Source organism: Zootoca vivipara, chromosome 8 (assembly GCF_965207765.1).
Source record: "Zootoca vivipara chromosome 8, rZooViv2.hap1.1, whole genome shotgun sequence".
NCBI lineage: Eukaryota > Metazoa > Chordata > Lepidosauria > Squamata > Lacertidae > Zootoca > Zootoca vivipara.
Genome location: NC_142591.1, coordinates 82017391 through 82039780, shown reverse-complemented (window position 1 = coordinate 82039780; position 22390 = coordinate 82017391). Strand labels below are relative to the sequence as shown.

General features: G+C 43.7%; 1 protein-coding gene across 27 annotated transcripts in view; it reads left to right on the top strand.

Moving 5' to 3' along the window:
• Window positions 1-22390, top strand: part of PTK2 (protein tyrosine kinase 2) — a 198223-nt gene that overhangs the window by 170512 nt on the left and 5321 nt on the right. For 22 of the 27 annotated variants that reach the window (XM_088676031.1, XM_088676035.1, XM_088676033.1 and 19 more), the window contains 6 exons: window positions 2467-2553; window positions 6788-6925; window positions 8098-8229; window positions 13393-13455; window positions 16303-16342; window positions 16792-16898. In XM_088676031.1, coding sequence (XP_088532157.1) covers window positions 2467-2553; window positions 6788-6925; window positions 8098-8229; window positions 13393-13455; window positions 16303-16342; window positions 16792-16898 — 567 coding nt within the window. The remainder of the gene's footprint in view (window positions 1-2466; window positions 2554-6787; window positions 6926-8097; window positions 8230-13392; window positions 13456-16302; window positions 16343-16791; window positions 16899-22390) is intronic. The other 5 variants (XM_088676036.1, XM_035125348.3, XM_088676030.1 and 2 more) reach the window with 1 other exon arrangement.

Sequence of the window (22390 nt, the reverse complement as noted above, 5' to 3'; positions counted from 1 at the left end):
ATTAAACATTTTCATTTTTGTCTTGCCTGACCGCTTGTAAATAGCTGGCTTGTGAGACATCCATAAAGTTTTATTTACGACATAATAGCAAGCTATTCAGAAATGAGTTCATTCCATTCTAATTTATACTGGGGCTTATCCCTTGATCAGTGGAAGATTAGACCATTTTCAGATGTTTTGCTTACATCTGTTTTCACTTCATCAACCTTTCCCTCAATGCTGATGTATATGCGACAGATACCTGTGCTGCGTAAAATGTGAGTGGGCTGCCAATGTGTCTGTCACAGTGGCCGGAGCAGGCTACTTCAGAGTAACGACGCTACACAGCTCTGCATTTTATTCTTTTATTGGTGCTGCGTATTTACAGTGCTGAAGTCATTGCTATTTACACGGAGCGATGTGGTCATTCGGTTTCAGAACCTCCGAATGGCTTTTGGCGCGTCTTTCTCCAACACAAAAGCTTTGGCAGACCCATCCTCTTTCCCCTCCTCTTTCTGCGTAATTCCGGAGTTGGGGGGATGGGTCTCCCCCCCTTATTTGCCCCTTCCTGTCCCACCTGGGACCCTGGCTCCTCTACCTTGCCTGAGCCTCGGACACGACTTCCTGCTTCCCCACTGGAATCGGAACTCTCTCTGCTTTCCCCTGTGCTCGGGGATGGGCTTGAACTCAGGAGGGGAGGGACTTCGCGATATCCCCTGTCCCTCACAGTGTCTCTGACTGGGGATTGGTTGTTGGCAGGTGGGGAAGGGCTCTTTGCTCAGTGGTAGAGCGCATGCTTTGCATGCCACACGGCTCCAAAAGACCCCCGCCTGTGACCTTGGGTGCATTGCTGCCTGTTGGAGTAGAGAATATTAAGACTAGATGCTTGGACATGTTTGGAAGAAGCTGATTGATTGGATCCATTTCAGTCTAGCTTCAGGCCCGATCACAGCACCGCTTTGGTTATCCTAGTTGATGACATTTGTTGGGAGAGAGATGGAAGGAGTGCATCCCTGCTCGTTCTCCTTGATCTCTTGGTGGGTTTCAATACTGTTGACTATGGTACCCTTCTGAAGTACCTCAGGAAGGTGGGGGTTGAGGGCACTGTACTTCAGTGGTTCTGATGCCATTTCCAGAAAGTAGTTATGGGAGGCTATTGTTTGGCATTGTGCGAGTTGTCCTGTGGTGTCCTGTCTTGTCCTCCATGCTATTTAATATCTATATGAAACCACTTGGAGCTGTCATCAGATTTGGAGTGAGGTGTCACCACTATGCAAATGACACCAAGGTCTAGCTCTCTGTTCCATCTGAAACAGGAGAGGTGGTCGCAATGTTAGACCACTGTCTAGAGACAATGGTGGACTGGATGTGGGCCAGTAAATTGGAACTGAGTCCTGAAAAGAAAGGTGCACTATGTCCCAGGTTGAGTACGGGAAGTGAAGAGACTGCCTGTCCTGCTTGGTTGCACAATAACTTGGTTGCACGATAACTTGAGGGTGCTCCTGGATTCAGTCTTGTCATTGGAGGCTCAGGTGGCCATGGTGGCTTGGAGTGCTTTTCCCCCAGCTCTAACTAAATTTTAAAAGCATATTGTGTGTTCCTTTCTTAGTTACCATGGCTTTGCCCCTCAGAACACAGAAGGCAATAAATTCAAATAAACAGACGTCCGCACTGACCCATAGCCGAGCCATTTGAATTAACTCTCATGGTGAAGTGCTTTGAATAACTAATATATACATTTGCAAAAGTAAACCAATGGCATGAGTTGTAGCAGCAAGCTGCCACTAGTATTTCACAACATTGTTTGATGGCATTAACAGTTAAATTCCTAGAACTAATCTGAGCGGATAATAAGTTTCTTTAAATTAATGAATGAAGAATTACAGCTTGATTAAGAGAAGCACAACACTAAATCCTTTGAAAGCTGTGGCTAATGAGCAATGGGACCTGATTAGCACATAATAGAAGAGATTTTGGATCTGTGCTTTTGGGGGGGGGAATGCAGATGGGCTTTGACATGACTGAGAGAAAAGTGTTCTAGTTACCTTTTCTGCCTTCTATTTCAAACCTGAATGTACTGGAGGTACATGAGCTTTTCAATTAAACTTGAGCCTATGAAAAAGCATCAGTTGAGTGCAATAGTAATTTGTAAAGCACATTACTTAGTTGCCACCTGTAGGGATCACAGTAATGCCAAAGCCATTTTTTAAATTCAGTTTCTTCATCTAGTAATTGTCCTTATTCCTTGTTTGTTCCTTTGTCATACAAATTGTGTCCATCCCTACTGCATGTTTTCATTTGCTGCCAGTCATAAACCTGGTGATCGTCCTGGGCAGATGAGGATGGGACCCAGGTCTAAGTACATACCGTAAATGAGAGAAACTTCTTGCATCTCTGTTTTGTTGCATTTTTATTTTATTTTACTAAAAACATAGTGAGTTGCGTTATTTTGTTTTGAAATGAAAGTGTGTTTCTTTGTATTTCTAGCCCAGCAGACCTGGTTATCCCAGCCCAAGATCCAGCGAAGGGTTTTATCCGAGCCCACAGCATATGGTACAGCCCAATCATTACCAGGTGAGAACTACTACTTCTTAATCACTATTGTTTCACTGTTTTAAAAACTCATCATCTTAAATGTTTGCAGAAGGAAGGAAAGCATGGTTCATATAGTTGGGGGATGGTCCACACATGCCCATAGGGAGCCCTGGCACACTTTCGTAAGAGCTTTTACACAACTCAGTTTCCAGTATTACTGTTACTTCCATTAAACAGTGTGGCGATCACACACAGCCCCCGGTCGTTCCACGGACTATTGACCCTGTGCCACCACGTCTGTTCTCTTCCACTGCCACCAACCAGGTTTCCCCGGTAATATATTCAGACTCAGTCAGGTTGTAACGTACAGTGGTGCCTCGACTTACGAATTTAATCTGTTCCAAAAGCACCTTCATAAGTCGAAAAACTCCATTGGAAACGCGATTTCCCATAGGAATGCATTGGAAATGGAAAAATTCGTAAGTCGAAGCAACCCTATCTAAAACCGGCGCGGGTTTTTTCTGGATGTTGAGACATTCGTAAGCACACGGCCATTAACCCCATTCGTAAGTCGAAAAATTCAGTTTTCGAGTTCGTAAGTCGAGGTACTACTGTATTAACAAAGATTCCAGTTTATTGTGAACCCAAACAAGTTTTAATTACTTTGAAACACTGTAATCCGATTCACTCTCTCTGTCTCTAACCCCCTCTGACTCCTATGCCTCCCACCCACAAGAAACCAGCCGAACTAACTGTCTCTCTATTTCCAACTGTCTTCCCCACTGTCTAAACCTCTGACTAAGCCTTTTAAAAGCAGGTAGGCTCCGCCTCTGGGCTTTTCTATTGATCTACCTATTAACCCTTTCTTTCCCCCGGTACAGACATTTCCAAAAGAACGGGCAAACGCCACAAACAGTAACTGCTAACTGCATGCCAGTCATGGGGCAGAAGTGATGACGTCCCTGGTCAGGAGAACAAAAATTAGGCATATGATTTTTTATTATTTTTTACTATTGAGTTATTTTGCATACTTTTTCCTCCTCCTGCTAATGATGTTCAGGTGTAGCTTCTATAATTTTGCCAGGCACGACCCATATACTTTCAAGCACATTCATCACAATTTTGATTCTATTTTTTTTTAAATGAAAGATGTTGTTCCTGATAATGAATGAAACTTATTTGGTTGAACTTGGCTATCATGGAATTGCAGAATGTTAAGAACCCTGAGATTGGGTTGCTGAAGGAATAATGGATTTATGTTGGGTTGTCAAAAACACATTATCTGGCACAGAAAAAGAAGAAACTGACAGCAGTAGAAGGTACACTTAGTTGTTGTTATTATAAACCTATGTTCCTACCTTCTCTTGGTCTGTCTTGTCCAGAATAGGTACACTGGCAGACACTAGCTCTGCAAGGTTTCAGCCAAGCCCCCCCCCCCGCCCCCGCCCCCGCCGCCGCCCCAATCTTGTCAACTGGGACCTTCTGCAAAACATGTTTTCTGCCACTGAGCTATGGGCTCTCCCTCATTAAAGGAGTAATTACACCAAAAGACCTATAGAAATAGCTCCAAAGGGCTGGGGCATTGCTAGGTTGGGCTGGAATTGACCTGTGAATACAAAAGCTCTGATGAGGGGGTAAGTCTAGACCAGGCTTCCTCAACCTCGGCCCTCCAGACGTTTTGAGACTACAATTCCCATCATCCCTGACTACTGGTCCTGCTAGCTAGGGATCATGGGAGTTGTAGGCCAAAACATCTGGAGGGCCGAGGTTCATAGAATCATAGAGTTGGAAGAGACCCCAAGGGCCATCCAGTCCAACCCCCTGCCAAGCAGGAAACACCATCAAAGCATTCTTGACATATGCCTGTCAAGCCTCTGCTTAAAGACCTCCAAAGAAGGAGACTCCACCACACTCCTTGGTAGCAAATTCCACTGCCGAACAGCTCTTACTGTCAGGAAGTTCTTCCTAATGTTTAGGTGGAATCTTCTTTCTTGTAGTTTGAATCCATTGCTCCATGTCCGCTTCTCTGGAGCAGCAGAAAACAATCTTTATCCCTCCTCCATATGACATCCTTTCATATATTTGAGGGAGCCTGGTCTAGACAAATATGCAAGATGGAAAAAAACTTAGGTATATACCATTTCTAATGCCAAGAACCCAATTCTCTCCCTCCTGCATTTTTTTAAAAAATTAATGTGCTTTTAGATTTCCATATTATTTGTATGCCCTTTGCTTAACTGTTTGTTTGTGCATTCCTTTCATTGTGCAGAAAAAAACATAATACCTATATTGGTGAATGTATAATTACTCATTCCCAATATAAAAAGCAAATGAGTGCGGGAGGTTGGCATAGTGGAGAGATGAGAAGCATCTGAGGCAGAGCTTTTTTCCAGCCAGAACTTAGTGGAACTCAGTTCTGGCATCCCTCAGGTGGGCGCCATTGCCATTCTAAGAGAATGAGGGATGTGTTCATGGTGAGTTCCAGCACCCTCTTTATCTAGAAAAATAGCACTGGCCAGAGGTACATCTAGATTAAGAATGCACTGGGAGGTAGGAAGGACTTTGCTGAAAATGGTTTTGATGAGTAACTAGAAGGAGGATGTGCAGTTGATTTGAGAAGTTTGTTCAAGTGTAGGAAGAAATAACAACATTGAGCACTATGAGAATTTAGCAAATGATGCTGATAGCCAGTGAGTTTGTGCAAAGGCAACAATGGAAGCAGAACAAAGGCACCAGAAGGTGAAAGAGAGAAGTGGGGAACATATATACTTGGGGGAGAGGCCGGTGTGTGTGTGTGTGCTTTAAGTCTGTCACTTTGTGCATGCCAGAATCTCAGTGGAAGGAATGCACACGAGGCTTGACTTATTTGAAGTTGCAGTGGGTGAGGAGGCATTCAGATGATGGAGCTCCTATGTCTGCAGCAGGCTGAGAGCGAAGACATTTGAGCTTGACTGGGAATCAGAAGTGAATAGGGAGAGAGAGTGCAGAAGACTTTCTTGAGGGGGATGGCCATAGAATTGTAAATACTCAAGAGGGAAAGTTTATTTCGGCAGGGGCATGCAACCTGAGTTGAGAGGGGGAAATGTAGCAGTAATGCCAGTGAGGAGGGTGTTAAGGTGGTTTAGAGGAGGGGCAACTGGAGCATGGGTGAGGATTTTCACAAGTGAGAAAAGGGAAGGGTGTAAAGTGATGTAAAGACAAACAAAGCAGGCAGGATTTGAAGATGGTTTGGATGTTAGCAGATCTTACCCAAAGTGCTCCAAAGAGTGAGAATCTGGAGGTGAAGCAAGTAACAGCATCTCTCACTTTACACGTGTGAGGAAATTACGTAGTTTTAAATGGAAAGAGTATGAGCTCTGTCTTTGCCATTTTAAATGATGACACATTTGCAAAACTACTGGGAAGACATGTGGGTGAGACTGAGGTAGAGGATTAGGCAGAAGCTGAGAGGTCAGAGCTGAAAGAAAAGATGTGGGCACTATTACTGCACTGTTGTCTTAAAGCTGTAGTATAATCCTTCCTCATTTATTTAGGGTTTATGGAAAGCTGTAAGTTGCAAATGTTGCACAGATGTGGAAGTGCAATTAAATGTTCTGATAACACTTCTCAGCGGTCTCCTTGAAGGCTTTTATATTTGCTAAGAGAAGCCAAAGTTTATGCATTTATTTTGCTTTGTTTTTTTCTTTGATCTTGTACCACCCTGGATCCTTTGACAATAATTATTGCAGTAACTCACAGATGGATGAAAAGCTTGCAGTATGTCTACAATGCTGTGCATTTTTAAACCAATCTCTCATTTGAAACCAGCTTTGGATCACAATGGAGAAACAGTTGGAACATATTCCAGCTTCTTGTGCTAATTATCTTCTGCCACCACAGACGTAAAAGCTTGTAGAAAATGCCAGGGGTCTGTATTTAGCAATATATATAGGGAAATTCAAACATAATCATTATTAGTGTCAGCGAGCACTGTGCGCTTGTATATCATGCAAAAGTGTTCTGATATGGGCGTGTTCATTAAGGGCATTATAAGTTTCATTTTTAAGAAATAATATCTAAAAATTAAGTACATAAAAGGCAGCATCTAAGGGCATGTCATATTGTGACTGAAAACATCAATTTCAACTCTCCTTTTCTCTCACTTGGATTTTTATTTTTATTTTTTGGTACCCCCCCTGCTTTTGATTTATGAGGACAAACTCATAAAACATGTAAAAGTTTAACTGGAGACTTCATAGTGAGTTCAGGCATTTCTCATTGCTTTCTTTGGTAGGTCTCAGGGTACACCAGTTCCCATGGGATTCCAGCTATGGCGGGTAGCATTTATCCAGGCCAGGCTTCCCTCTTGGATCAAACAGATTCCTGGAATCATCGGCCTCAAGAAATATCCATGTGGCAACCCAACATGGAGGTAACGTCTTCCCATATAATTAGCAACTTGTGGGCAGTTGAGAGCTTCTCTTGCTTTCTAGCTAATATGTGTATTCCCTCTCTCCCTCCCTTCTCCTCCTTCATTAAGGCTTCAATGGCCTCATTTGTCCTCCTTCTGGTGTTTCACCCCCACCCAGTTTGACATAATCTATATGACGAAAGCAGCTCCCAGGATGCATCTGTACAGCCTTGCTTTTCTGAGAGAGCTAGTTAATCATCCCAGGCAATCCATATAGGGCAGTACAGAGTTGTTCCATTGCTGCACTAGAGCAGTCAGAGCCAGAGGGCAGTGATACTAGGTAGATTATACAGCTGCCATCTGCTGGGAGAAAAGGGAACCTAGTGTTGGTTTCACACCATTCTCCTTCTTCAGTGAATGGCAAAACATTTCAGAGTTGGTCTTCATTCCTTCCACAGGCAAGATTTTGGCTTGCCCTTTCCTTTACCCAAGTCCCTGACCTTGCAGCAGTTCTAATATACTCACCATTTAATGTACTATGCTGAAGGAGGTTGAAACTTGGTGCTAAAAACAACAACATTCTTGTTCCTCTGGTTTGCTGTTTAAACGTCCCTGCCCAACCTCTTAGTACAACAACTTCCTACAAGTAGATCTACTCATGACACAGCATCACTGGCATGTCATTTTGAGTGGGTAAGTGGTAGTGCTAGTGACACGAAGCTTTGGGAGGAGGCTCTCTCTGGACCATTAAGCACCTGTTTCAGTTGCTGAAGGCAATTGCTGCTACAGTTAGCTGAGTGCTTCTAGTGATACGAGAGGGTTTTTAGATCTAAATATGCATGGCTTCAATTCGCTTTCTGATAACTTTTTCCAAATGCCTTTTCAGCCAAATATATGGCCTGTAATGGATAGAAAAATACTTTTCAGCTGCGCAAATTTCCTGACAGTTACTCATTTATCCTTGCAATGACCAGTGGTTCAGCTGCACGCTAGCTGCATAGCTGAATTGGGGTTTCAGCCTAGAATTCTCGTGTCTAAATGTAATCTAGCACCATGTTTGTTTAATGAGTTTATTGCAAACTGATTTTTATCTTGCCTGAAAAGCTGCTGCCTTCAAGAACAGGATTATATTAACAGAATAAAAATACTACAACAATTAATATTCTTGGTTTTTCTCTCTCTCCGTCTGGTAGGATTCCGGCAGTTTAGATCTACGAGGAATGGGGCAAGTTCTACCTGCACATCTAATGGAGGAGAGATTGATACGACAGCAACAGGAAATGGAGGAAGACCAGCGATGGTTGGAAAAAGAAGAGAGATTCCTGGTAATGTGTTCTTCCACTGCGCTGCTTATCTCTCGCTAATTATGCAGTATTCTCTGACACACTTGGTGCTGGGCTCAGATCAATGCAGACACTGGTCAGATGCACCAATAAAGAAACCATAAGTCTCATGGTTCTGATAATAATTGCAAAGTAGGGATCCACAGATCACACTTGTGGGTGAGATCCAAGTAACACCTGACATTTGCAAATGTTCCAGTGTCCCTCCTTACAGATACATAGGTGGTGTTATAGATCTGGGGGTTGTTGCAGTTTCCTCCCACTTTAGATCCTAGTTAGAAACCTGACCTCATTCCAGTTCCTATCACAGATCTCCACACAAGAGGGAGGTGGGGAATGACCCCCCTTTCTCAAACTGACCAAATTTTATCTGTGCAAGTCACAGGAGAGATACAAGACGATCAGAGCTGCCTTCATCAACACTTCCACCTCAGGTGGATGAAACCAAGTACACAGGTCTTCCCCTCCCTCCCTCTCACTCCCTTCCCTCCCTCTCACTCTCTCTGATAGGGAAGATGGAGAGGCTGAAAGGGCTAAGAAAAGGCTCTCCTAGTGCAGACATTTCCTACATGATAGTTTCCCCTGGCGACCAGCAAAGAAACTGTACACCTATCTGACTCAGATGAGGATAATCCCAAGACTCTGTCTGAACCAGCTAAGCCTCAGTCTTCCCCTTCCACCTGACCAACTTCACTGACATCATCTGCAAGGAATGGGTCAGGCTTTCCAAACCTGAGTCGCACTTTCCTGTCTGTGACACATTCTACCCTCTCCCACATGAGGAATTGCAATACCCGGCCACACCCAAGTTGGATGCTATGGGGGTAGTACTCATGTCAAAGGCTCTTCTCCTAACTTCAGACTTGCGCAAGCTACTGATTGATCAGCAGTGAAAAAGTGAAGCTACTACACACAGGTTTGAGTCATCTTCTTTGTCTCTGAGGGCCTTTGCTAAATCCTCAATGATCTCTCAAGCGGCTTTTACTTGACTAAATGCAGCTCGGACAGAGATGCTAGAGAAGCACTCCAATGTTTTCTACTCCTCGGTCTTCCTGATGGGTAGCTCAGTAGCCATCCTTTGCCAGCAGATCCGTGTACTAAGATCTTCTGGAGAGGATCTGTTCCAAGGACCCTCTTTAAGTTAGTCGTGCATTATGCTGTCACAAAGGAGAGGGCCGGCGCTCGCTTCGGCAGCACATATACAAAGGAGAGGGCCTTTTTTGTGGTGGCACTTTAAATTTGGAATGCCCTCTAAGGAATGCCCAATGCTGAGTCTGCAAGAAAGAAAAAATCTCAGGACTAACTGACCCCCCCCCCAAAAAAATCCAAAACTGAATGAGAAGAGTTGCGACAATTCAAGAGATTTCATGAAACATGTAGGCTTCTAATTAGTCCAGTTTTAATTCAGCCCTGTATTCCATCGCTAGAGCTGTCTGCATGAACACAGTCCCAGGCAACTCCAAGCCACTCCTAAAGGAGCTACTCACTTCCTCTTCAGAAGCTCTTAGAGTTAACAAGTCAACTTGCAACAGACCACAGCTGAAGTGCCTCTTGTACTTCCCAGCTGCTTGGTGCCCTGCTTAGAACCAGAAGGCCTTGGGGAAGACCTGCACTTGAGCCTGGACTGAGCCTCCCACAAGTGGTTGCGGCAGGGAATCTGTGGCTGTCGGGTTGGAAGGGAGGGGGTCGTGGTCCAGGTTGAACTATCCTAAGCACTCACAGAGAGGAGAGGGTTGGCTAACTGTATTCTGCAGGGCTGAAACAGGGAACATTAATGCCCAGTGTGCAGCCTGGTTGAGGGGCAGTGAAAACGCAGGCCCTAGAGGCAAGGAGACACACCCTGAAAGCCCAGGTATGAAGGGAAAGTGGTCCAAATGTCTTCGATTAACTTTAAGCAAGCTTCCACACGTTTTAATCAGATTTCTTAGGGGTGGAGATTCTGGGTGTCTCCAAGAGGCCATCTTATTTTCTCTGTTAATCATTGGACCTGTTTTTCCTATGCTTTTAGCAATTTGCATCCTTGGATCTCTTGTGGCTTTCTGTCAATAGCACATTGATAGTTGTGCGCATGAGCACGCACACACTGTTCAGCAAAGCTTGGAATTCTGCAACCCCTCACTGGCCTCTCTGGATTTGGGGTGGAATAACTGACATAGTGCTCTTATCTCTGGCTTTTTATTTTTGTTTTCAGGGCTTGGTGAATTCACAAATATTCCCACATATGTGCAGCTCAGCATTTGTCTAGACGAACTAGGAAAACACGAATAGCAGCAGGGAAATTGTTGGAACTGTGTCCTAAAGTTGGGTTTTTATTTTAGGATTAAAAAGAGAGAGAGAGAGAGAGAACACAGCCGTCATTTTTCCTTTGTTGAGAATGACTTGTGCATTTCCCCCCACTGAATTAATGAAAAAAAAAACACGACATGGAATGCAGCAGAGCTCTCCAGCTCCTCTTTGTGAAGAGGGGCGGGGTGGTGGGTAATTATATCCTTGCCATTCCCAAAAGAATTCATCTAAGCAAGGGCTTCTACGCACATTTCGCTTTTGTGGCATTTACCCTAAAGTGTTTTGCTGTCATTGGTACTGTATTAACGGTAAGCTGCCTTCACTTCCTGCTAAGTAGAGTGCCTAGAAGAAAGCGTGCACATACCTGGAGGATGTTGAATTGAGAAACAACTGCCCTCAGTATGCTGTGGACTCACACTACCAACCTATCCTTTTCAGTCACAACTGCAACACCTGTCCTGTTGCATCCTCTTTTTTAAAAAAAAAAATACGGATGTGACTTTTAACAGCACCATTTTCTAATACAGAAGGGGGACAATCCACTGTAAAAACAATTGTAGGTGCAACCTCCCCCGATAGGGATGCTTGAGGAATTTGCTTAGTTCACATTTTTAGGCAATCCACCTTGATTCATTCTAATATTGCATAATGATATGGATATGGAATGGACCTATGAACTGAGTGCCATGGACCAGAAACAAATTGATCTGTCCATCCACGTTCTAGGATAGTTAGGCATTCAGGAAATGGTGAGAGTTCAGACCCTGATGCCATGATTCTGTTTCAGGCTGGAGAGAGCAGAGGGCTGACTCCCATTTGTTTCAGGAAGCATGGGCCAATGATCAGTAGTGATGAGAGTTGCTGTCCAATGACATCTGGAGGGCCATAGGTTAATCAACCATGCTCGAAAGAGGTTGGAACATCCCCTTGGAATAGTGAGATGGCGCTATCATTAGGAGAAATCAAAGGCAGAGGGGTCTGTTCCTCCCTCTTCCTCTCTACATTCTCCTAGTTGGGCAAAGTAGGTTAACTATCCCTATGATAGTTATTCAGTACTATCTACCTCACTTATGTATTGTTCACTTGTGTGGGAGCTCCATCATTTACCAGTGGACAAGTGGGAGATAGATTAAACGCTCCCCAAGGAACTGGTGCAATACTTGTAATATAATACATATAATGCTTGTTCCACACTTGAAGAAGGCAGTCTTTTACTGTGGCACACCTCTGTCTATTGGAACTCTCTGCCTATTGACATCAGAAAGGTGTCTTCATTGTATTCTTTTCGGCACCCACTTAAAATATTTTTTTTAGGCAAGCCTATCTAGACTTGTAGAAGTTGCATGTGTTTTATTTTATTTTTTTGGTATTGTTGGTTTTATTCATTTTGAATATTCTTAAATATCTGCTTTTACCTGCTTATCAGTGATGTTAATGCTTTTTTATATATAAAACAGAGGTTCTCTTACAGTCAAACATTGCATAAACAAATAAATGAAGTTGGTTGTTGAGAAGAAACTTAAACCCTGACCCTACCTTCAGATGACATACTAAGACCAGGGGTCAACAAACTTGTTCAGCAAGGGGCCAGTCCACTGTCCCTCAGACCTTGTGGGGGACCGGACTATATTTTGAAAAATAAAATGATGAATGAATTCCTATGCCCCACAAATAACCCAGAGATGCATTTTAAATAAAAGGACACATTCTGCTCATGTAAAAACATGCTGATTCCCGGACCATCCGTGGGCCGGATTGAGAAGGCAATTGGGATACATCTGGCCCCTGGGCCTTAGGTTGCCTACCCATGCACAAAGCCAAACCATGGATTAGCAGCCATGCTGCCCTTACCTAAAAAACCCCAGGGAGGAGCAAAATGACTGCGACCCCCTCTTCAGGAGCCAGCATGTTTGTGCTAAGCTATGATTTGGCTTAGTGTGGGGTGTGAACATAGTCTTTCTTTTAGCCTATCTCTGCTCTGCCCCTTTAAATTTAATTTTTTTGGGGGGGATTAAAAACTTCATCTGATCCATTTTGCAAAATATCATTTCCAAGCTTTTGTTTTTATATTATGCAGTGTGGTATCAGAGTAGGGGCGTGATCCTTTGGAATTGTTTTATTTTAAAAAGTCAACAGATTCCTTTACTAATCTGGCTTTTCAAAGGGATAATAAAAAGTGGCATCTATTTTCTTCCTGCTAGAAGCAGCGTATTGGGTCCAGGCTGCCTTGTGAACTTTCTGCATCTCTCTGCTTTAAAAGAGCGCTGGTAATTGGCCCCATTTGGGAAGTTTGGAAATGGAGCCAAGTACATTTAAGCCTTCCTCAAGCAGGAAACAGGAATTAATGTGAAGCGTTTCTCATCCTGTGGTTGAAATTTTCGCTGTTAGGAAGAAAAGCGCAATAAACGACGGCTGTGGCGCTGCTGCTTCTGCTATTCCTGGGAGAATTAAAATGCAGGTTTTCCAATGTTGTGTTGGGGAAATGGTACTATCAATATTTATCTCAAAGCCTTTTTTTATGTACAAACAAGAAAGCGAGTAGTTAGAAAGAGCAAAAGAAAAGGAAAATCTTTAGAAGGGCTGCTGGGAGGTTCAGTTGCTGTGTTTTGAAGAATGTGTTTGGGTGTGTGTGTGTGTGTGTGTGTGTGTGTGTGTGTGTGTGTGGAGGCATGAGGAAAAGGAATGCAATAGCATCTGTATTAGTCAAAGTGCACTCTCTCCCACCCCTTCCTTTCCTCCCAGCAGAGGATTTTTATGTTTTGCCTTTCTTTTAGTAAGAATTCTTTTTCTTAGGCTATTTGGCTTCCGTGGCTCTTCAAAACCCGCAGTACAAAACCACATCTCTTTTCATTTCCTTAGAAACCTGATGTGAGGCTCTCCAGGGGGAGCATCGATCGAGAAGATGGGAGTCTCCAGGGTCCGGTAAGCACAGATGCCATCTCTTCAACTATCAGGAGAAATGTTTGTTTAATTTTCTTGATGGAAAGCGTTGTTAACATTCCACTCGTGCTTGTGGGAGATGAGTTTTGATTTTCTCGGTGTTTCCACGATTGTTATGTTTACGTGAGAGGTTTCAAAAGGCTCCCGCTTCTCTGGGAATGGCGCTGACAGGCGAAGTCTTGTGCACGCAGCACTTTGGGGAGCTGCTTCTTTTCATGCTGCTGCCGAAGCAGATGTGCTCTTCCCTTTGCAAACAGAGCTCTAATTATTTTTAAAGCGGCTTTCCGGTACACAGCCAGGTCGGTGTGTGTATGTGTGTGTGTGCCTGTGTTAGCTTTGCATTGACATATCTGTCAACAGGAAGCAAAACTGTAAAGGAATGCCTGCAGATGTTTGAGTAACTAGAGAGCATTCTCCTAAGTAATGTGGAACTTAAGTAGTGTCTTGAGGGTGATGTTTGTAAGCAACCTATCATCAAAACAAGGGCTGGATGAAAAAATGTGTTGTATGTAAAACACATCTGCAACAGGGGTATAGCTGCCTTAGACAATAAACATGTAATTTGATTGCTAGACAGAAACGTGTACTTGGTGGTGACCTACTCCCTTCCAATTAATTACTGTGTTTGGGGCATTTAAATGTGCATTTCTCAGTACCTGGAGGTGCAGCTGCAATATTGAAAGAAAGTCTTAAGAACTCATTCATCCACCTTGGCTTTATAGGAATAAGGGTTGCACTGCTTTCACAACAGAGATCAGAGTATTTAAAAATGGATTATTAGCTTCAGGGCCTTTGGATCAACACTGGGAGTTTTGGGTGCGGACACAAACCTGTTTTAGTGCTGTTTTAGCCCCTCTGCAGTATAAACTTGCTGACAGCTTCAGGCTTGCTCCTTCATTTCTGCTGCTAAAGTACTGTGAGCATGCTGCTTAGAAAGCACATATCAGGCCTACCTTCAGATTTTTGAGGATCTGATCAGTGGGACTTGGTTGATCTCTGACTGCCCCTCCTTCATCTGGAGGGGAAGATCAGGGCTTTCTTTGAGGTATGGGGCTGTAAACAGACACAGCTATATCCTGGGATGGCTGCTTCTGTAGGGCAATCAGTATTCTGGCATCACCCCTGAGATCAGGGAGTAGCTGCCCAGGTCCTCCAGAGAAACAAGTTGTGTAGACAGCTGGAACATATTGCACTCTTCTATGTTCATACAGCAGAGCTGAATGATCTCCCATTGTTGGTAACCTCTGTAACAATCCCTTGCAAACCTAATTTAAACAGAAGGCCCTTTCCACTTCTCAGAAGTGCTTTCTCGTGTACAGTTCTGCAAGGTAATTTGGCTCTGGAATTAGATGGGCCTTCATTGTGGTGGCCTCTACTCTGTTGTTCTGTTGGGGCATACTGAACCCTTTGACATGGAGATATTTATTCCAGCCTGTATCTGTATGGAATTGTTTCCACACTGTTCTTGTTTTATGGTTGTAACTAATTTTACTGGTTGTATAATTGCATGTTTTCTGGTTGGGACCCACCCTGAGACCTCATGGCAAAAGGTTGGGTAAGAAACACAGAGTGGTCTTCATAGACATTTTGCTCAGAGCAAATCCCTTGAAATTAAGGAACATGACTAAGTTAGGTCAGTTGATTTCAATAGGTTTCCTATGAGTAAAGCCTAATGGATGCCACCCCTATTTTTTTTATGTGCGCATGCATATATACATATACATATACATATACATATACATATAAAACAACATCACATCAATTCAAATCCAGTACAGATACCAGCTGAGATGTTTCTTACTCCTTTCCTGTTAGTTTTTCAGTTACACATTTACTCTTGCTAGCATGCAAGCTTAGCCACCCACAAAGACACATATTTGCTCTGAGAGTGACACTAGAGCAGCTAGCTAGAACATGTTGAATGAATAAGTGCAGCGAATTATTCTGGATTTATCCTTGGGGGCAGCTGAGTTCATGCAGATGCTCTGTGGCTTGGCCTCATTTTGCTTTTGCAAGGTGACCTCGAAATGCTATGTTAGTAGATAACCAGCTTTTAAAAATTTGAGCTACCCAACGCTCTTGCCTCGGTTCTGATGAGGAAAACACATCTTTTCACTCACATGTTACATTTTCTGCAGCAGAAATTCCCATATAGCCTTGCTTGTGTCAGCACTATTATCTTGCAAAGGAAAATTTTCTCTGTGAATGCTCACTTTTTGATAAAAGCACACCAGGCTTTTCTAAACCAATGTTTTTTCGAAGAATGCAGCAGCCAAACAACATGCACAAATGCCACTTTTGTTGTGCAGTGAGTGAATAGACTTTTATCTCGCTTGGCAAAGGGTTGTAGAGATATGATTAGATTTGAATCCTGTTATAAAAACCCTTTCCAAATTAATAGACAAGGTCTTTTGTTCGTTTTCCTTTTATTGTGAAACACAAGAGTAATTATTATGAATGATCTGTTGAACAATATGGAGAGACCTGAGGCACGAGCTTTTCATACTGCAGCTCAGTAGCCTGGATTTTTATATTTGGAATTGAAGAGGTAGAATGTTATAAACATGTCATTTTTTCTGAGTGATGGTAGCTGTGACCTTGCATGGATATATCACATGGATGCTGAGCAAAATAGCAGGAGATGGGAGGATTTGTTTTATGTTGTTTTCTCCTGAAATTTGAGAGCAGTGGGAGAGGAGAAATGTTGGAAATTCTTGTGGCTGGATAGCCTGATGCATAAGGATGGTGGGGGAGGGGAGTTAGATGGAGAGGGTTTCTTTGTACATAAAACACTGTGAGCAGACAAATAAAACTTGTTTTCCTTTTCAGGCTTCTAACCAGCACATTTATCAGCCTGTGGGTAAACCAGGTAAGTCATAAATAGGCAGCTTTACAGTCACAATTTGAACTCTCAATCTCTCCTCTCTAGGTCTCCTCCATTATTAGAAAATCCATTAGATTCTGGGGTAAACAACATTTGTCAAAGCCAGTGGCAGTCCTTAGTGGCTACTCATGAGTAATACCATGTATCTAGTTCTCCTATACCAACAGGATCTGTAAAGGTCCATTTAAACAAACTGTGTCTATTACCTAATCTAGGAAGCTTCTGTGCTTGACTTCAAAGCCAGGGGGCCAACGTATAAAGTATAAATTGCTCTTAAGTTCTAATTTTGGGGGTTGTGTGTTTTGCTCTCTCATAGAAGGGGTTGGTTGGGGTGCTAGTGAAAATGGACTTGATGAGTTTCTGCTGCATTCCAATTAAATGAGCCTAATGATTGTAGTCTTCATATCAATGCATGTATAATATTTTCTTACCAGATCATTCCGCTCCACCAAAGAAACCACCTCGCCCAGGAGCTCCCAGCCATTTGGGTAGCCTCGCCAGCCTGAACAGCCCTGTAGACAGCTACAATGAAGGGGTTAAGGTATATTCTTAGGGCAACATTGGGTTGCGTTGCTCTTCAAAGTCCTGGGTTAAGTTGAACAATTACTGTTACTAACGGAGAAACAGGTCAAAACCTACCATAACCTTTCTTGACCAATCAAGGTAGATGTGTGTTATGGCAGGTCTTTCTCCTGGTGCTCCCCACCCTGAGTTCATGGTACCCGAAGAAAATAAATATCCAGTCTTTGCCATATTCAGCCATTTTAGATTTCTGCTTCTCCAGGTTGTCTGTTTCCCAACTGAATATACTCAAGCTGGTTGTGGAATCCATCTGCAAGTGGAGAGTCAAAACTGCAGCTTGCAAAATGAGATCTGGTGCCCAAGGCCTGTCACCAGCTTACTTCCTTCACAAATGATAGGGAATAAGAGATTGTGTACGGCAGGCATCCCCAAACTTCTGCCCTCCACATGTTTTGGACTACAGTTCTCATCTTCCCCAACAACTGGTCCTGTTAGCTAGGGATCATGGGAGTTGTAGGCCAAAACATCTGGAGGGCCACAGTTTGGGGGTGCCTAGTGTACGGACTGGGCTGGAACACTGATGTTGCTTCTCAGTGCTGCAAGTTGCAGCATATAATCATACCATGCCTGTTGATCTTTGTGTGCATGGTGCAGTTTATGCAAGAGCAGCACTGTGTATGCCTGTACTTGAACTCTTGCCATGTGAAGTACACTTGTCTGTAAACTATTCACACGGTGTAATGAGCCATTACTATTCAGTAGCTGCTCAGAAATCATTGGAAGCAGGTAGCAGAAAGCTCACTTCATGGCCAGAATCTGGGCAGATTTTGTAAGCATAGAGCTGCCGGGGTGCTTTGGGGGGCGGGGCATTTTTACAAGGCATCCTTGTAGTGATGGATCATATACTCCCACTATTAATGTGAGTTCTAAATAATGACTAACCCACCATGCATCACACGGTGGGATTTGTTTGTTTGTTTTTTGTTTGCCTTATTCTCCACCATTCTTTCAAGAAATGTACCCTTTAGTGAAATGTGAATAAGGCAGTCAACTGTTCCATCAACAGTGGTTTGGTAGATTATATATAGTGTCCAAAGTGTGCCCTGCATAGGATTGTCACGTACTAGAGGGAGTCATGAGCCAACAACATTCTAGATCATCGGTCAGTCAATTTGATGCTACTAAGCGGAGGTTGAAATCCTCTGCTCCATGTGCTGCAGTCAGTCTTCTGGCTCCGTTCGTGCCCTTGTTAGAGAAGCTGATGAGGCCCATACTTGCAGTGTACTGCCCCAGGTACCCCAAGGAGCCCCGGCTGCTTGTCCCTTTCATGTGACATAATTGTGCTGAATGGCACTTTTCTGCAGTGAACAAAGTTGCCAGCCACAAGTGGTGTCACGAGCCTCCCTCATCTGAAGTGTGCAGCTTCCCAGGGACAGCCTCCCTTTCCCTGCAGTCTTGGGTAGCCTCCTTTTGTTCCAGTAGAGGACTTGCCACCACATGACAACAGGTCCTTCTTCACTATATGGTATTTCTGGCATCCACCTCTAATGTTCCTTTTCTCATTGAATGCAATTTCATGCTGTCCTGAATCCTGCATTTTCCATAATGTGCTGGGGCCAAAAATGAACACCGCCATTTCTGCTGACTTTTTATCTTAGCTCCTCACAGAAAAGCTCAGTCAAGAGTATTTATTTCTGAGTCTTGGAAATGCCAGGGCGATAAGTCTTGAAATCCTGTGTTGTTCAAAGCTTTACCTGAGCTCTAACCTTGAGCAGGATTCTTGGGTAAATACAGCATCTTAGATTCTGGCCAAGATCCCTGGAGCTACTCTGGCAGGATGCCAGAGGGCTTTAGGCATGCTCAGTGGACTTGGGGCCTTCATTTCATCTAGGGGCAGCCCCCTGTGAAAGTCTTCTGTGCTTCACTTCAAAGGTAGTTTGCCTTGTCGTGTATGCAGAGCTGCTGTTTGAGGAACACAAGCCCAGAGTCCCTTTGTAGACTGCAAGAGTAGCTGTGTGGCTCTGAATCTCAGCCTCTGTAGCAACAGCTGAAAGTCTCTTTGTTTCTCTGGGTGGAATTCACTTTTAAACACTCAGGGCTCTACCCAGTAGCTTTGGGAACTTGCCTGCTTTTGTTTCAAATTGCTGGGAAGCTGAAGCACAAATTGAGTGTGTACTTGCTAATAGGCTGCAGAAGCTGAGCTTTTCCCCAGGCAGGAATAACTTTCAGAGGCAGGTGGTCAAATGAAGTAACATTTCTCCTCCTCCTTCATGGGCACAGCAGTACAGTTTTTGTGACATGCTGGCTTTATTTCACTACTGCAATAATTGTGGATTGCTGTTTCCCTCAGTAGAGTTAAGGTTTCAAGTCTGTCTCATCAACAAAGGCTGAGGCTGTATATGGCTTTTTAAAAACCCTGCAGCCCTGCTTGAAATCCAATTCATCTTGCCCCTGAATCTAGTTTTTAAACCTGGCTTCTACATCCAGCTCAAATAAAAAGGTCTTAAATGTACTACAGACAAATGCTTACGCTTTGGCCTTTTGACTCTCCAACACAGAAGACTGTGCTGCATTTAGGGTGCAGCCACAGAAAACGTGTCCTTGTTCAGCAGCAGAGGCCACCCATGTGGTGCTGTCCAGGTGTTGTTGGATTAGTGGTCAGGGATAATGGATGTTGTAGTCCAAAAGCTTCTGGGAGATCACCATGTTGGCTGGACCTGTTACAGAAACTCAGGTTTCTATAAAATTCATATTACTGTGGCTTGCTAGATTGTCCAAATTAGGTTGTGTTAGATGTGCATAATTAATACATGAAAATAACTCGTGCTTATTATTGCCCCCCCCAATAGTAAATCTATTCCTATATTCTACTCTAAAGACAGTTGATTCATGTGCTAGCAACAAACGAAGAATAAAATAGGTGGACTGGGGCAGTGAAAGCATAGTTAAACACAGAGAAGCCTCAAAAACCTAGGTAAAACACAATTAACCTTTTTAAAAACTCTTTTAAAAATGGGTTAGACAAAGTCTTAGAGATTAGTCTGCTGCGGGCTATTATCCAGGACGCTAAATGTGACTCCTATATTCAGAGGCCCTGTTTGCTTGCCAGCTGCTGGAATCAAACTTCACGGGGATGCTTGTTGCCACCATGTGCTATTTGTGTGTTTGAGAACCTGAGAAGAGCCTGGCTGGTGGATGGGGCCACAGGCCCATCTGGTTCACCCTCCTCTTCTCACATTGGTCACCCAGATGCCTGAGGGTAGCTCACAAGCAGGAGCTGGGCACCAGTAGCTCAACTTCCCATGGGATCCGAGCAGCCATAGGAGTGACCTCTGGCCAGCTCCAGGGATATGTGCTGTTGTGATTCAAGGACAGTTAGAACGGTTTACTTTCTCAGGACAGTTAAATTTCTGAAGAGGCAAGCCTTTCCCAAGAGCTCTGTTCCCATTTAGCGATGAAAATGGAGATTCTCATTAAGTGAAATCTATTTTAGGGCTTTCGGGGTGGGGGCAGAACTGATGGGAAGGCCCAGTATATTCCCATCTGTGGAATTCACAATCAAGCCATCGATGGCAAAAGGTCTGGCAAAAATGGACAGAGTGCCCTTTTCTCCCTCTTAACGTTTTGAGATTTGCTTAGTGTTTAGAGGCCAGCATAAGAGGATTCAACAGGCTGCTTTAAAAATTGTTTTCTTACGAACAGTGCCGGAGTCTTTTGAGCTGCCAAGCCTCCAGAAAAAAAAAACTCTTAAAATGATGATTTGCTAATCTCAGTGTCTCAGTCTAAAATTCCTGTATAAACACAGAGACCCTCCTTAAAACAAAATCTGGAAAAGGGCAGGTCACCAGCACTCTACATTCATATTTTGGAGGAGGCAGAATATTGCATCGTCATCCCATTTCCCTCTTTCATCCTGGAGTGGATTTTCCTGGCCTGCCCTCAGGAAGCTGCAGGACCTTTCTTGTAACGTGGCTGTGCTGGAACCTGCCAAGCCAAACAGAAGCTTTTCCTGAGATTTTTTAGGTCACACAAAAGGAACCAGTATTGGACAGAATGCAGAAATTCCCCTTATTGCAAACACCAGTTCTGAGCTTCTTAGTCTGGAGGAAAATGGAGCTTGGAGGCATTTCTGATTTTATTTTTGAAAGAACAGGGGAAATCAGCCAAACATTGCACAGATAACCTTGGCTGTTTAGTTTGTGGTGGATTACTGTTGGTATTGGCTTCAGAAATGGCAGAGAAGCATAACAAATGAGCATCCAACTAGACCGATACTCTATTCTGCCAGGATTCTGGAATTTCAGCATAGGAATCAAGTGGGTTGTTTGTAATTGGCCCCCAAACTATCCTCCAGCATGGAACTTGGCCAAGGGTTGGACCAAAGATTTTTGCAAACAGGAGCGGAGCAATTAGATGACTAAATTATTCCTTCTACTGAGCACTTTCCTCTGATCTCATAAAAAGAGACCGAAATTTTCCTTTGCTTGATCTCTTGTGCAGAAAACCAGGTGTCTGAGGCCCGCCTGCTACTTCCACGCTGAGGGGCTCCTCGTAATCTTTAATTCCTTTGCTTCTTGCTGGACTGTTTTGCCCCTGTTGCTGTTTGCATGCTGTCTTGCTAGGGTTGCATGGCAGATAAATCTCTTCTTCCAGGGCTGGGCATGGACACTCCATTTCTGTAGCGGGGTGGGGACAATGGCTAACACAACTGAGCAGAAATGGGTCCGGATGAACTTTGGGGCTGGGGCGGTTTAACAGGTCTTTCTTGCTATACCTCATATTTTGTAATCCCTGCCCCCCTTGCTACATTTTATTAACCTTGTGTTTTGTTTTTCTTTTCCCTTTCTCTTCTGGTAAATTTCTTTAACCACCCCTCAAACTCTGCTCGACACTAGCCATGGAGGGTAAGCACTTGGAGTGTGCATGTGGTTGTGCGAATGACAAGATTACGCAAGCCCTGTGTGGCAGCGCCTTTTGCTTTTCACAAATGCCTTTGCATGTGCTCTGGTCGCTGCTGAAATTTGTTCAGACCCCTTGCCCCCTTCACCCCTTAGAAATGAATGTGTTCTCAGCCAGCTGGGGAGGGAGAAATGAAGGGTTGCCACGCCTGCAGAACCATTTATTTATTTATTTGTTTTATTTAAATAATTTATATGTCACTTAACCACACTAGTCTCCAAGCAGTTTACAAAGTTGCAACGTAGAAAGTAAAAATCAATTAAACCAAGGAGATCAAAGTTCAGTAGGGAGGGACCTGCGTCACGAAACACACAGTTCCTGGTGGATATGAGCCTTGCATGCAAGCCATCAGGGACCACTCACAGTGACTCCCTTGAAGACTTCAGTGATACATGAACCAAAATTGTTAATGACCTTGAACCTCACTTGGTAGCACACAGGCAGCTGATGCAAACATTTGAGCTCTGGAGTTACGTGCTGGCAATAGTCTGCCCCCAACAGCAGTCGTAACAGCAGTGTTTTTCACCAGCTGAAGCCTCCAGACTAGATCCA